Source organism: Mirounga leonina, unplaced genomic scaffold (assembly GCF_011800145.1).
Source record: "Mirounga leonina isolate KUSES-001 unplaced genomic scaffold, KU_Mleo_1.0 Mir_114, whole genome shotgun sequence".
Lineage (NCBI taxonomy): Eukaryota > Metazoa > Chordata > Mammalia > Carnivora > Phocidae > Mirounga > Mirounga leonina.
Window position 1 is genome coordinate 26,128,624 of NW_023270265.1, and position 13,937 is coordinate 26,142,560.

Here is a 13,937-nt window from a genome sequence, read left to right on the forward strand (position 1 = left end):
GTATATAAATCCTTTTATAAACCAAAGGGGCATTAAATTATGATGGTATTTTCAAATTGATTACATACCGATATCACTCAGTAAAGAAAGTATCTGGCTTTCTTTAAGTCCACAGCAATTTTCTGGTTTGTTGAGTAACTAAAGGAAAAAAAAAAAAAAAAGAAGTCTAAGAATGTATACTGCCAATACTGCTGGGCAGTAGTAGCAACACATCAATCCCTATACACTATGAGAAAATAAGTCACAATTAAGAAAATGTAAGAAGGGAAAAATTACAAAACCATACTGAAGACAAATTAATTTCATGACAAGACTTATGCAAGTAAAGATAAAGAGGGAAAGTACGTGAAATTGAAAAAGATTGAAAAAAACCTCATATATTTAAAAATAGCCATACGACAGATTTAAAATGAGTAAGACCTGCAACAGAAAAAAAAAAAACCACACACATATACACACACACACAAACCCTCTTTTTTTTTTTTTTTTTAACACAACTTCTTTATAAACACCTTAGACATTGATATTTTGGTCTAACACAATCAATCCACTCCCATCCTGCAAACACTACCACCTACAAAAAAATGCATGTTCTCAATCAGGGGTTAGCAAATGTTCCCAGTAAAGGGCCACACAGTAAATACTTTAGGTTTTGCAGGCCACAGATCTCTGTCACAATTACTTAATTCTGATGTTGTAGTTAAAAAGCAGCCACAAAAATAGATAACAGGCCATAGTGTACTGACTTTTATTCTAGATTATCATATTAAATATGATTCAAGCGTTGCTAAGGTTCATGATTTACTATCTCATCATCTCAAAACATCCACACTACCTTTCGGAGATCTCCTCCAGAACAGTATTCCATTGCTAGAAGAGGCACATCATTAATTAAAAAATTCAATTCCTCAGGTACATCACAGGCCTTCACAACATTGGTGTGGTTCAACCTAACAAGAAGGGGAAAACATTATAATAAAATTTTTTTTCCCAATGAAAAGAGATTGGGTTTGAAATGGTAGTTAATTGGGCAGTGGAAGAAAGGCTGGCATTATTTATAATATTCTAATTTCTCCTTTGTATAATGAAGAATTAATAATTTTCAAAAATAAAATATAGATGGGGCACCTGGGTGGTTTGGTCAGTTAAGCATCCAACTCTTGATTTTGGCTCAGGTCATGATCTCAGATTGTAGGATCAAGCCCTGTGTTGGGCTCAGCAAAGAGTCTCCTTGGGATTCTCTCTTTCCCTCTCCCTCTGCCAACCCCCTCTAAAATAAATAAATAAATCTTTAAAGATAAATAAAATATAGAAAAAAATACTATCACAATCACTACTATTACATTTCTACGTGCCAAACAGTACCCACTTTACATACTTTAACTCATTTACTTGTCACAATAATCCTACTATAGGTAGATTTATTAATAGTCTCATCACACAGGAGAAAACTGAAGCACAAATTGGTTAAATAATATAGGATCACACAGCAAGGAGGTGGTCAAGTAAGGATTCAAATCTGGTAGTCTGGCTCCAAAGCCTTTATCATACTGGTTCTCCCACAATCACTTACAATGCCACCCATAGGTAATATATTAAAATGTTGGCATATTTCCTTCTAGCTTCAATCTGTACATAGATACATTTTTAAATAAATGTTAAATCTCACTATATATTGTTTTCTAACATCTTTTTTTTTTAACTTAACAATATATCATCCCAGCCATCATCATCATCATCATCATCATCAATGCAACGGATCTCAAAATTGGAATAGATTACCAGGTCCTAGAGACCTAAGGAAACAGAATCTCCATGTGTAGGGCCTGAGAATTTATACTGTTAACAAGGTTTCCTGGTGATTCTGCCACATAGCCAAGTTTGAGTACTTTAATAGTGAACTGAGCAAAGACACTGGAGTCAGAAAGTACTTATTTCAAATCCAGACTCTCTTAGCTACCAGTTGTATGACTCTATGAGTTTCAACTTCCTCATCTTAAAATAGGGATAATACCTAAAAACAGGGTTGCTGTGACAAGTAGAATTATTTGTAAAGCACTCAGTACACTACTTGTGCAGGTTTTAAAATATGCCCACTTCTCCCTTTAAGAACTTAATTCTTCTCCCACCCTTGAGCGTAGGCTGTACTTAGTGACTCATTTCTAATAAATAGAATGTGGTAGAAAAGATATTACTTCCGAGGAAAGATCATAAAAGATAGTCAGCTTTCACTTTGTTCTCTCTCCTCAGATCACTCACTTTGGGGAAAGCTAGCTACCATGTCATGAAAATATCCAAGCTTCCCTATGCAGAGGCCCATATGATGAGCAACTGATACCTCTAGCCAACAGCTATATAAATAAGCTTGGAAGTGGATACTCCAACCCCATTCAAGCCTTTGGATGACTGTAGTTCCACTCAACATTTTGGGGTGTCTCAGGAGGGATCTCCTGAGTCAGAATCACTAAACTAAGTCACTCCCCAAATTCCTAAACCACAGAAACTATGAGATACTAAATGTTTGTCAGGTTTTGGTTTTTTTTTAAATTTATTTAAGTAATCTCTACACCCAATGTGGGACTTGAACTCATGACCCTGAGATCAAGAGTCACAGGCTCTTCTGACTGAGCCAGCCAGGGGCCCCCAAATGGTTGTTGTTTTAAGCCACTAAATTTTGGGGTAACTTTGTACGAAGCAATAGATATACTATTCAACAAAAATAGGTAAGAATAAAGAAATGAGAGTAGTGATTATATTTAACGAGAAAGTATAATGGATGAATATTGCCCAATATCCAGAAGAAAGATTCTGCCCACAGAAGAATTGAGTCTGATAATACCTACTGATTTTTTTTTTTTTTAAGATTTTATTTATTTATTTGAGAGAAAGAGTGAGCATGAGTTGGGGGAGAGGGGCAGAGGAAGAAGCAGACTCCCACGGAGCAGGGAGCCCAACTCAGGGCTCGATCCCAGGACCCTGAGATCATGACCTGAGCCCAAGGCACCTGCTTAACCGACTGAGCCACCCAAGCACCCTTTTAGCTGATTTTTAAAACTAAACTTACTTAATCATAATGTGATGTTATTATTTGAGATAGAACATATACATCTGATGAGAAAGAAAAAAACACATTCCCCAAAAGATCCTGAAAAGAACAGATTCCTACCCTCCTTCCCTATGATGACGTCTGCCTGGGCTGCAGAGCTGGAGAAATAGAAGCCATCAAATACACTTACTTCTTCATGATCTGGATTTCATGGCACCACCGTTCTCTGTTTTTGGTACTTAGTTCTAGGCGACATGACTTAATTGCTATTTTGACATCAAGTTCCTGTCAAAATAGAAAATCAACAGAGAAAAATATATTAATTAGGTTCTTGGTAGATTTACTTGCTATCAAAGAAATGCCAACCTGGGGAAACAAAATACTTTAGCTTTACTAATTAAACAGATTTATCCACAGCTCTCTTGAGCCAATGCTTTTGCTAGGCAAACCATGAGACACTATTAAAGGAATGCTTCAAAACTGACCTTCACCCCAGCCTCCATAATATGAAAAACCCACCGTGAACATCACACCCAATGGAGAAAAACTGAGAGCTTTTCCCCAAGGTCAGGAACAAGACAAAGATGTCCACTCTCACCACTTTTATTCAACATAGTACTGGAAGTCCTAGCCACAGCAATCAGACCACAAAAAGAAATATAAAGCATCCAAATTAGTAAGGAAGAAGTAACATTTTCACTATTTGTAGATGACATGATACTATACACAGAAAACCCTAAAGATTCCACAAAAAAGGACCTTGAATAGCTAAAGTAATCTTGAAAAAAGAAAAATAAAACTGGAGATATCACAATTCCAGACTTCAAGTTATATTCAAAGCTGTGGTAATCAAAACAGTATAGTGGTACAAAACTAGACAAATAGATCAATAGAATAGAGAGCCCAGAAATAAACCCACAATTATATGCTCAATTAATCTATGACAAAGGAGGCAAGAATATGCAATGGGAAAAAGTCTCTTCAACAAATGGTGTTGGGAAAACTGGACAGTTACATGCAAAAGAATAAAACTGGACCACCTTCTTACACCATACACAAAAATAAACTCAAAATGGATTAAAGACGGGGGCCAGAGTGCCTCAGTCAGTTAAGCATCCGGCTCTTGATTTCACCTCAGGTCATGATCTCAGAGTTGTAAGATGGAGCCCTGTGTTGGGCTCCAGGCTGGGCATGAAGCCTGTTTAAGATTCTCTCTCCTTCTCCCTCTGTCCTCCTCCCACCACCCTCCCTGCTGGCACATGTGCACGCTATAAATCAATCAATCAATCAATCAATAAAAAATAAAAATAGGATTCAAGACATAAATATGAGACCTGAAACCATAAAAATCCTAGAAGAGAACACAGGCAGTAATTTCTCTGACATCAGCCATAGCAACATTTTTCTAGATAGGTCTTCTGAGGAAAGGGAAATAAATGCAAAAATACACTATTGAGACTACATCAAAATAAAAAGCTTCTGCACAGCAAAAGAAACAATCAACAAAACTAAAAGGCAACCACTGAATGGGAGAAGATATTTGCAAATGACATATCTGGTAAAGGGTTAGTATCCAAAATATGTAAAAACTGATATAATTCAACACCCAAAAAACAAATAATCCAACTAAATGGACAGAAGAAAGGAACAGACAGTTCCCCAAAGAAGATAAACAGATGGGCAACAGATACATGAAAAGCTGCTCATCATCACTCATCATCAGGGAAATGCAAACCAAAACTACAATGAGATATCATCTCACACCTGTTAGAATGGCTAAAATTAAAAAACACAAGAAACAGCAAGTGTTGGTGAGGATGTGGAGAAAAACCTCATGCACTGTTGGTGGGAATATAAACTGGTGCAGCCACTGTGGAAAACAGTATAGAGGTACCTTGAAAAGTTAAAAATAGAACTACCCTATGATGAAATAATTGCACTACTGTGTATTTACCCAAAAACTACAAAAACAATAATTCAAAGGGATACAGGCACCCCTATGTTTACTGCAGCTTTATTTACAATAGCCAAATTATGGAAGCAGGCCAAATGTCTATCAATAGATGAATGGATAAAGAAGATGTAGCACAGGGGCGCCTGGGTGGCTCAGTCGTTAAGCGTCTGCCTTTGGCTCAGGTCATGATCCCAGGGTCCTGGGATCGAGCCCCACGTCAGGCTCCCTGCTCAGCGGGAAGCCTGCTTCTTCCTCTCCCACTCCCCCTGCTTGTGTGCCCTCTCTTGCTGTGTCTCTCTCTGTCATATAAATAAATAAAATCTTAAAAAAAAAAAAAGATGTAGTATAAAATGGAATATTATTCAGCCATAAAAAGGAATGAAATCTTGCCATTTGCAACAACATGGATGGAGCTAGAAAACATAATCTAAATGAAATAAATCAGAGAAAGACAAATACCACATGATTTCACTCGTATGTAGAATTTAAGAAACAAAATAAGCAAAGAGAGAGACAGACAACCAAGAAACAGACTCTTAATTACAGTGAACAAACTGATAGTTACCAGAAGGGGGGTAGGTTGCGGGATGGGTGAAATAAGTGATGGGGATTAAAGAGTCCACTTATAATAATGAGTACTGAGTAATGAACAAAATTGTTGAATCGCTATATTGCACATCTGAAACTTATATAACACTGTATGTTTACTGGAATTAAAATAAAAAGCAATAAAAAAAAGAAAAAAAGAGAGAGGGAAAAAATCTTGACAGGTCAAATGCCCAAGAAGCTCAGACAATTTTTTTTCTCTCAGAGGAAAAACAATAAAAGACCTCTTGTACTAACATACTTAGAGCTGAGATTTCCTGTCTCCCCAACAAACCCCTTTTTGAGCTTAGTCAAGACAGCTAACAAGGGCCCCAGCCGTCAGCATAACCAGAATGAAGGTGATAATTTAGGGTTACCTGGCCTCAGGAGCAAGAAATAGTTTCAATATAACCAAGCTTAACAAAAAAAAACCTCCAAAATTTGTTCCTAATCTTTACATTTCAAATGACATTTAAAAAAATCCTAACAATGGCTATATTTCTATTTCTATATCTATAAAATGAACTTAATAGCTCTTGCCTATGACTAGTAATTTAGCCAATTCTGACTGAAATTAAACCCCACCTGATGCACATTACAGGAAATAGACCTCATCACATTCTGGCAACAGTAATAATGCAGCCCAGGAACAGCAGTCAGGACCAAACAGGAAGAAAAAAAAAATACAGTATATAGATGAGGAAGCAAGACATTAACTTGTATGGGATATTCTAAATGGGGGCAGAGGGATGGTGAAGGGAAGAAGCTAGAGATAAGACAGGCTATGTACAGAGAAAGAAAAAAGGAAGTAGGATACACTACAATCTAGCTTAAATACAGTCCTCATTCCCTTCAACCTTTCTTTTGTTTTGAGCAGGTACCTGGCTGTAGCTAGGTCCCACGTAAACTTTTACCACCATGGAGACAATTAAGTATAACCACGAACAACATTAAGCCCTAAAACCTGGGAATATTTCAGAGACAGATAGTGGCTATTGTTGCACAACAATGTGAATGTACTTAATGCTACAGAACTGTAAACTTAAAAATGGTAAATGTTATCTATTTTACCACAATAAAAAAATTGGAAAATACGAAGTTAGTTTCTTTACTAAAGTACTTCTCAGAGCTTTTAATATGCTAATGTGGATTATGACTCTCCAAGTGAAACAATATTTTATACAGCATTTACCCAATGTATTTGACCACAGTATTCTTTTTTCAAAGTATTTCACACGATTAATTTTCCCAAACACACTTTGAGAAGTGCTACCCTATTCCCTAGGAAGAATTCTTTGGTTATTTTTGCCAAGCTTCCATATTACTTTATAAATACCTTTGTTATATAGGTTACCACACTGTACTTAAAGTGTTTCTGTGTCTGCCTCTCCCACTAGACTTGAAATCTCCGTGAGGGCAGAAAATACTATTTTTATTGACTTGGGTACCATCAGCACCCAGCATAATAATCAGATAAATAAACTATCTCACATCCTTTTCTCTTCCTCACTGTGATTTAAGAGACGTAGATAAAATACTGGGACATGGTTTCCACCAAAACACAAAGATCTTGAAAGCTGTTAAAGGCAAATACGAAGTCAGGCTTAGAAAAGTAATGATGCTGTTTCCAAGTCTTAGGACAGAGTATTTCTTTTCTTTTCACTACAGGCCCAGTTATCAAATGTCCCAATTTGCGGGAAGAGCCAGTCTAGACACCTGGAAAGTTCTCGAGAGATTTCTAACATTCTAGAAGAACCCAAATCTCTTCCATTTAAAAGATAATGAATTCCAGAGAGTAGAGACTGAAAGTAGAAGGGTGGTTGCGGGGGGGGGGGGGGGGAATGGGGAGTTATCAGGAGTTATCATTTAATGATTTCAGAGTTTCAGTTTGGTAAGATGAAAAAGTTCTAGAAATAGATGGTGGTAATGGTTGCACACCAATGTGAATGTACTTAATGCCATGTACTGTACACTTAAAAATGGTTAAAATGGTAAACTTTATATATATCTTACTACAATTTTTTTTTTAAAGTGATGCGTTGATCTATCTCCAGTCAGGGACCAAGAAAAGCAGTCACAAAAGCAGGCTAACAAGCGTATTTTTTCTTATGACCAGGCTGATGGGCAGGCTTAGAAAACAAGGCCATAGGCAACATACCACTGGAAGTACTTGGCTCCCTCTTTTCTCTTTGAGTGCCTTATGTCCTCTCTGATGATCAGAATTATTAAATTTACTACTTGTCTAGCTGTCAAAGCACTCAATGCCTTAGTCCTTCACCTCCCATTCTCCCTCTCTCCAAGATGTCCTCCTATGCTCTATCTAGAAAGCTGCTTCACAAAATTTCCTCAGTTCCAGCAGTGACATTTGTCATTGTGACTGCCACAGAAACATGCCTATTCCTCCCAAGCATACTCCCATGTCCCCTACCTCCCACCCTATATTATGGGCTCTCTATCCATACCCCTAATTCCTTAAGACAGCAAATCTTGAATTCATTTTTCCATTCACAGGTCAATTGCAAGCATTTTAATAATATTTTAACTGCTCATCTTCCCCATGTTTTTCACTCAGTTTCATCTTTTACAAAACAATCTTCCAAAGACACCACTTTTATCTTGACACTTCCTTTTTTAAGGCCAATTAATAATGGTAAAGATGATGACAACAGCAACAATACAGGAGCAGCAGGAGTTAACATTTGAGGGTTTAACTTACGACAGGTACTGTACTTAGCTTTACACATATTATCTTATTTAACTCTCAAACAGACCCATGCTGTATATAATTACTTTAACTATTTTACAGATGACAAAACAAAATCTGCAAGGATTATTAGTCAAGGATGTATACCTCTAAAAGGTCTGTGAATGTCCTTCAGGAGAGCATGACCCCCCTTCAAATGGCAATGCATAAGGTGGTGGGGATGTGCAACTGTGCATTTTGCCGGGAAAAGGGTTCATAGCTTTTATTGGTATATTGAAAGATGCGTATCTCAAACATGATTATTAACTGCTGGTAAATGGTTAAACATTTTCAATTAAATTAAAGCAAAATTCCTGAGTCTGAAGTTAGCTGTCTTCACCGACTAGAACACCTCACACCCAATCTACTTCCTTCCCTTAGGAAGCCATGATCATCTCACCAGCTGATCCTTACACTGTTCCCTACCCAAAACGCATCCCCAAATCTGAAGCCTACCCGATGCCTCCAAAAGCTCAACTGTGGACCCATGAAACCTTCCGTGTCTATTCCAGCCCCTACAGGTATCACACAGCCTCCAAGCACACACATGAACACACACATTCCAACAGTCAACCCCCTTCTTCAGTCCCATTTTCTCACCCATTCATGCTCGCAATACACACTTTAATGTGCATCTGCCTCGCACACCCCGACACACTCTACATTCGGAGACACATACGCAGTGTCACACTCTAAACAGTTTGTCATATCTTGGCATTCATACCAGAAGTTCCCCCTAAGAGCTCTATCTCACACACACTGACCCAGGACCTCGGATACAGCCTCGGACTCAGTTACCAGACTCACAGGCACAGTATCTCACATTCACTCATTTACACAGGCTTACTGGCCCACACTACTGCGCAAAGTCTCACCGACAGTCTCTCACGTACTGACAGTCGCTGTGTTCCACAGACGCTCTGACAAACACCCACCGCCGCTCCCTCTCGCGCCCCACCTCACCCGATGCTGATACAGGCAGACGTTCCCAAAGCCGCCGGTGCCCAGCCGCTCCCGCATCTCCCAGGGCCCGCCCGCGCCCGGCCGCAGCCCCGGGGGCCGCTCCATGGGGCGGGAGGGCAAGCGGCCTCAGGTTCCGCCACTGTTCCCAGGCCGGTTCCGGGCCGCCGAGGCTCGCGCGTCGTTCTTCTCGCGAGATGTATGCGTCACTTCCGGTAACCGCCACATGAAAAGCCCTGCCCCAGCTTCTCCCCCGGGGCATACAGGAGTCCAGCCAGCGAAAGGATCGGGAAGAGTGGAGCTCGCCTTCAGTTCGCTAAGTCCCCCGGGCATTTTCCTGGCTGAGAGAACCCACATATGTTTTCCCAGGCTTCCAAAACTATAACCTCTCCATTCAAGTCATTTTCTAAACTTCACATCGTCTCCACCCCGTCTCCATTTCACCTTTCTTCCGACCTCTGCCATCTATCCTCCAACCCCACCACCCGCTGAACTGGCACTGGCAAAAGCCACCAATGATTCAAATATTGCGGAATCGAAAAACTGGAAAGACTCCTGCGCTAACAGGTCTACTGATGCATTAAATTTTACAGTCTTTTTTTTTAATGGTTAATCATCTTCCATAAAGTCAGGCTCAGCTCTTCTTTTGCTTGACTTCTTGTACACCTGTTCCAGGATTTCCCCTGTAATCACAAACGACTCAAGGATGTGACGCTGTTGCGAAGTAAAGAATATTCCTCCTGGGGCGCCTGGGTGGCTCAGTTGGTTAAGCGACTGCCTTCGGCTCAGGTCATGATCCTGGAGTCCCCGGATCGAGTCCCGCATCGGGCTCCCTGCTCGGCGGGGAGCCTGCTTCTCCCTCTGACCCTCCCCCCTCTCATGTGCTCTCTGTCTCTCTCATTCTCTCTGTCTCAAATAAATAAATAAAATCTTAAAAAAAAAAAAAAAAGAATATTCCCCCTGATTTCGGGAGTTTTCCCCTAAATGCCTCACGGAGCTTGCAGTCCAGTGGTCTTCCATTTATGGGTTTGCCAGTGCAGTAGTTCCTCATTGCGGGAATTGTTTCTGATGCGTGATGCAGGGCTGCAGATGCAAGCTTCAGGAATGCTGTTGCTGCAACAAGAAGTGCTTCCCAGTGGCGGATAGCCTTAGCATGGAAGAACCAGCTTTCCATTTTCACTTTGAGTTGGTCATATGCCTCAGCCTCACAGAACTTGGGGATGTAGTCAGTCACTCTGGGTGTAAAAATCACTGTGGCGTCCAATATTCTGAAGAAATGTATCAGTTGCATTAGTGGTCATTTGAAACCCCTTTGAGATGATGTGCGCTTGGACCATCGTTTGCACAGCCCCACCTGTGGTGATCTCAGTACTTAAATTCCAACTAACACTTTGTGACCCACAAACAGATGTAACATGCTGAGATGCCTAAAGGTGGATACAGCATGTGCACCACAGCAGTGTTGCTGACTGTTCTGAAAGCACTGAACTGGCTTCTGGCAGAGTACATGGGTCTATTGATTGAGAATCCCTGAATGGTGCAACCAGAATGTTGAACACTGCATGTACAAGCCATGTCATGGTGTTGGGCCTCAGTAATGTGTGGTAGCTGATTCTGGATTCCCACATGTGCTTAGTTGCCATGGAGCTGGAGTTGGAGGTGATGGCAAATGGTACCTCCCAAACACATCTGTAAGAGTTGGGCTGACTGCACTGATGATTGCAGTACTGATTGCCCCTAACAGTATAAAGCCCTTTGTCTGAAAGGTGTACTGCATAGCCTATCACCGGAGTGTGTCTGAGCTCCGCGGATGGGGGGTGGGCAAATTCTTGTAACACTCACTTGGAAGAGCTAAGGAGCGATGCTGAGGACCTGAGGATACTGATGAGTGGGCTGACCCTAAAGTGGCCATCTTTGCAGGAACCAGGTTGTTTCTCATAGTTCACTCTTTGAACATCCCCATTCTCGGGGATGCTGCTTAGCTTGTTTTTAAATTCTGGGATGGTCAACCTTAGGCTTCACGATCTTCAAGTTTGAGAGTCTGTTTTTTCATGTATAAAATGGAGGCAATAAATACCTCAATAGACATTTTGTGAGAATTAAGTGAAACATTGTCTGGGCCATAAGTGCCCAATCTAAAGGAACAATTATTTTTCTTTTGGCTTCCAAGATACAGCATTCTCCTGTGATCTCTCCCTCTCTCTTTTCCATGTACTTGTGGATCACTCTATTTCCAAGGACTCCTTAAATATTGATACTTAGGTATTCATCTTCAGCCTAGGACTGTATTCATCCTATCTTATTTTCATAATTTCAGCTATGGCCTACACCCTGATGATCCCCAAAGCACTATCACCAACCCAGGTCTCCATGAGTTTACAACTACCCAACAGCATACTGCAACTATCCTAAGCAGAACTCATCTTCCTTCTCTTAAAATCTGCCCCTTCTCTTCCCAATTAGACTGTAAACTCTGGGATAACAGGGACCATGTTGGGACATGGGCCATATTCCTGGAGTCTAGAAAAATGCCTGGCACATAGGAGTTAAGTATTTGCTAAAGGGCTGAAAGAGCTCTTTTATATCAACAAGATGAATGCTATAAGAGAAAAATGGCAAAGGCCTTAGGTCCCTTTTCTACCCTAGATTGTTCAGGGAGAAGGCACCTGTGAGATCCTGGAATAACAGCTGGGTCTAAAGCCCTGGACCCTATTACACACATACACACACACATACACACATACACACCACTTCATTTAATGGTACAGGTAACATGAACATAAGATACTTCCCAACCATGGAAAAGCATTTGGATTTTGATAGTTTAATGTTTTTGAAAATGTTGATTAACATATGCTGTACTTGGAGCTGGACGACAGACATGCTTATTTTAACAGGATTTTCATCCTAGAAATATTTTCAAAAAATACTCAATCTTAGGCCTCTTGCTGCAAGCAGGTTCCATGGGAATGCACAAAAAAGAGGCAGAAAAACAGTCCCCATGGGAGACTGTAGTTCCTTTAAAAAAGCAGGCTACTACTTCCTGTCAAGTTCATAAAGTGCCTTTCCCTTTGCTTAGTCATCCAGAGTGAAGTCAAAGGGCTCAAAGTCTTTCCGGAAGCGGCGAGCCAGCATCTCTTCCTCTTCCTTGCTGACCTGACAGTGCCTCCAGTCAGACTTGTCAGGAATATTAAGGATGGCTTCACTGGCCAGTACCTCCCTGCAGAAAAAAAGTGTGAACAATATCAGCCTGAAGCCCCCTCTTCTCTCTATTCCTCTACAGCTAAAGAGCCCCTCTCAGCATCCCCCAAAGAAGGTATGCAGATTCCTCTGATTTTATTCATACTATTTTCTCTTGCCCAGAAGGCCATCTCTGCCATTCTATCAAAATCATATTCAAGTTAAGTGACCAGCTCAGGTCCCACCTCTTTCTTAAACCTTCAAACCCTATTTATTTCTGTCTCTTGAACAAGCTGGAACATTGCTGATACTTATAAAAGCAGCACTGACACAGTACAAAGACTGGGCCCTGGTGTTAGATCAGAGGCTGGGGGCACCTGGGTGGCTCAGTTGGTTAAGCGTCCAACTCTTGGTTTTGGCTCAGGTCATACTCTCAGGGTTGTGCGATCAAACCCTGGTCAGTCTCCACACTCAGCGGGGAGTCTGCTCGAGATTCTCTCTCCCCCTCTCCCTTGCCCCTCCCCCCGCCCATGCACGTGAGCACGCTCTCTCTAAAATGAATAAAACCTTTTTTTTTTTTTTAAAGATTTTTTTTTAAGGATTTTATTTATTTGACAGAGAGAGAGAGCACAAGTAGGCAGAACAGCAGGGAGAGGGAGAGGAAGAAGCAGGCTCTCCACCGAGCAGGGAGACTGACGTGGGGCTCGATCCCAGGACCCTGGGATCATGACCTGAGCCGAAGGCAGCCGCTTAACCAACTGAGCCACCCAGGCGCCCCGAATAAAACCTTTTTAAAAAGATAGAAGAGGTTTAATTCCATTCCTAGTTCAACCACTTGCTGTCTCTGACTTGAATATTACTTCATCCCTGAGTCTTGATTTCCTCACCTATGAAATGCAGTAGGGTTTTGTGAGGTAGCAAGATAACACAATCCAAGCCCCAAACCAGCTATACACGTCTTGTCTTAAACTCTAGTTTTGTCATCCCCATTAGACCATGACTTTGCTGAGGGTATCATGCAGATCACGCCTAGTATCACATACCACTGACTCTCTGCCTCTCCTAGAGGACTCAGGCCTGCACAGGCGCAACCGCACAGGCTCAATGTCAGCAGAACAACCTACCTTGGCTCTCAGGACTAAAGAATACATCCTGACACACTTACATACAGGCTACCTTCTGTCACTGCTGTACATTTTTACTTATTTTTACACTCATTTTGATATATTAGAATTAACTCGGGGGCGCCTGGGGGGCCCAGTCGTTAAGCGTCTGCCTTCGGCTCAGGTCATGATCCCAGGGCCCTGGGATCGAGCCCCGCGTCAGGCTCTCTGCTCGGGGGGGAGCCTGCTTCTCCCTCTCCCTCTGCAGTTCCCCCTGCTTGTGCTCTCTGTCTCTCTCTCTGTCAAATGAATAAAATCTTAAAAAAAAAAAAAAGAAAGAACTCTAGTTGGGACATCTGGGTGGCT

General features: G+C 41.1%; 2 protein-coding genes across 6 annotated transcripts in view; both read right to left on the reverse strand.

The window, feature by feature from the left end:
• CHUK (component of inhibitor of nuclear factor kappa B kinase complex) overlaps window positions 1-9,466 on the reverse strand; it is a 46,009-nt gene extending 36,543 nt beyond the window's left edge. The window contains exons 1-4 of one of the 3 annotated variants that reach the window (XM_035027018.1): window positions 9,292-9,466; window positions 3,237-3,331; window positions 836-950; window positions 69-138 (exon numbers count right to left, since the gene is read on the reverse strand). In XM_035027018.1, coding sequence (XP_034882909.1) covers window positions 69-138; window positions 836-950; window positions 3,237-3,331; window positions 9,292-9,396 — 385 coding nt within the window. In that variant the 5' untranslated portion in view covers window positions 9,397-9,466. Of the gene's footprint in view, window positions 1-68; window positions 139-835; window positions 951-3,166; window positions 3,332-9,291 lie in introns of those variants that run through there. The other 2 variants (XM_035027025.1, XM_035027033.1) reach the window with 2 other exon arrangements.
• Window positions 9,467-12,260: 2,794 nt separating this feature from the next.
• Window positions 12,261-13,937, reverse strand: part of CWF19L1 (CWF19 like cell cycle control factor 1) — a 28,023-nt gene continuing 26,346 nt past the window's right edge. For all 3 annotated transcript variants that reach the window (XM_035027170.1, XM_035027155.1, XM_035027178.1), the window contains one exon: window positions 12,261-12,508. In XM_035027170.1, coding sequence (XP_034883061.1) covers window positions 12,364-12,508 — 145 coding nt within the window. In that variant the 3' untranslated portion in view covers window positions 12,261-12,363. The remainder of the gene's footprint in view (window positions 12,509-13,937) is intronic.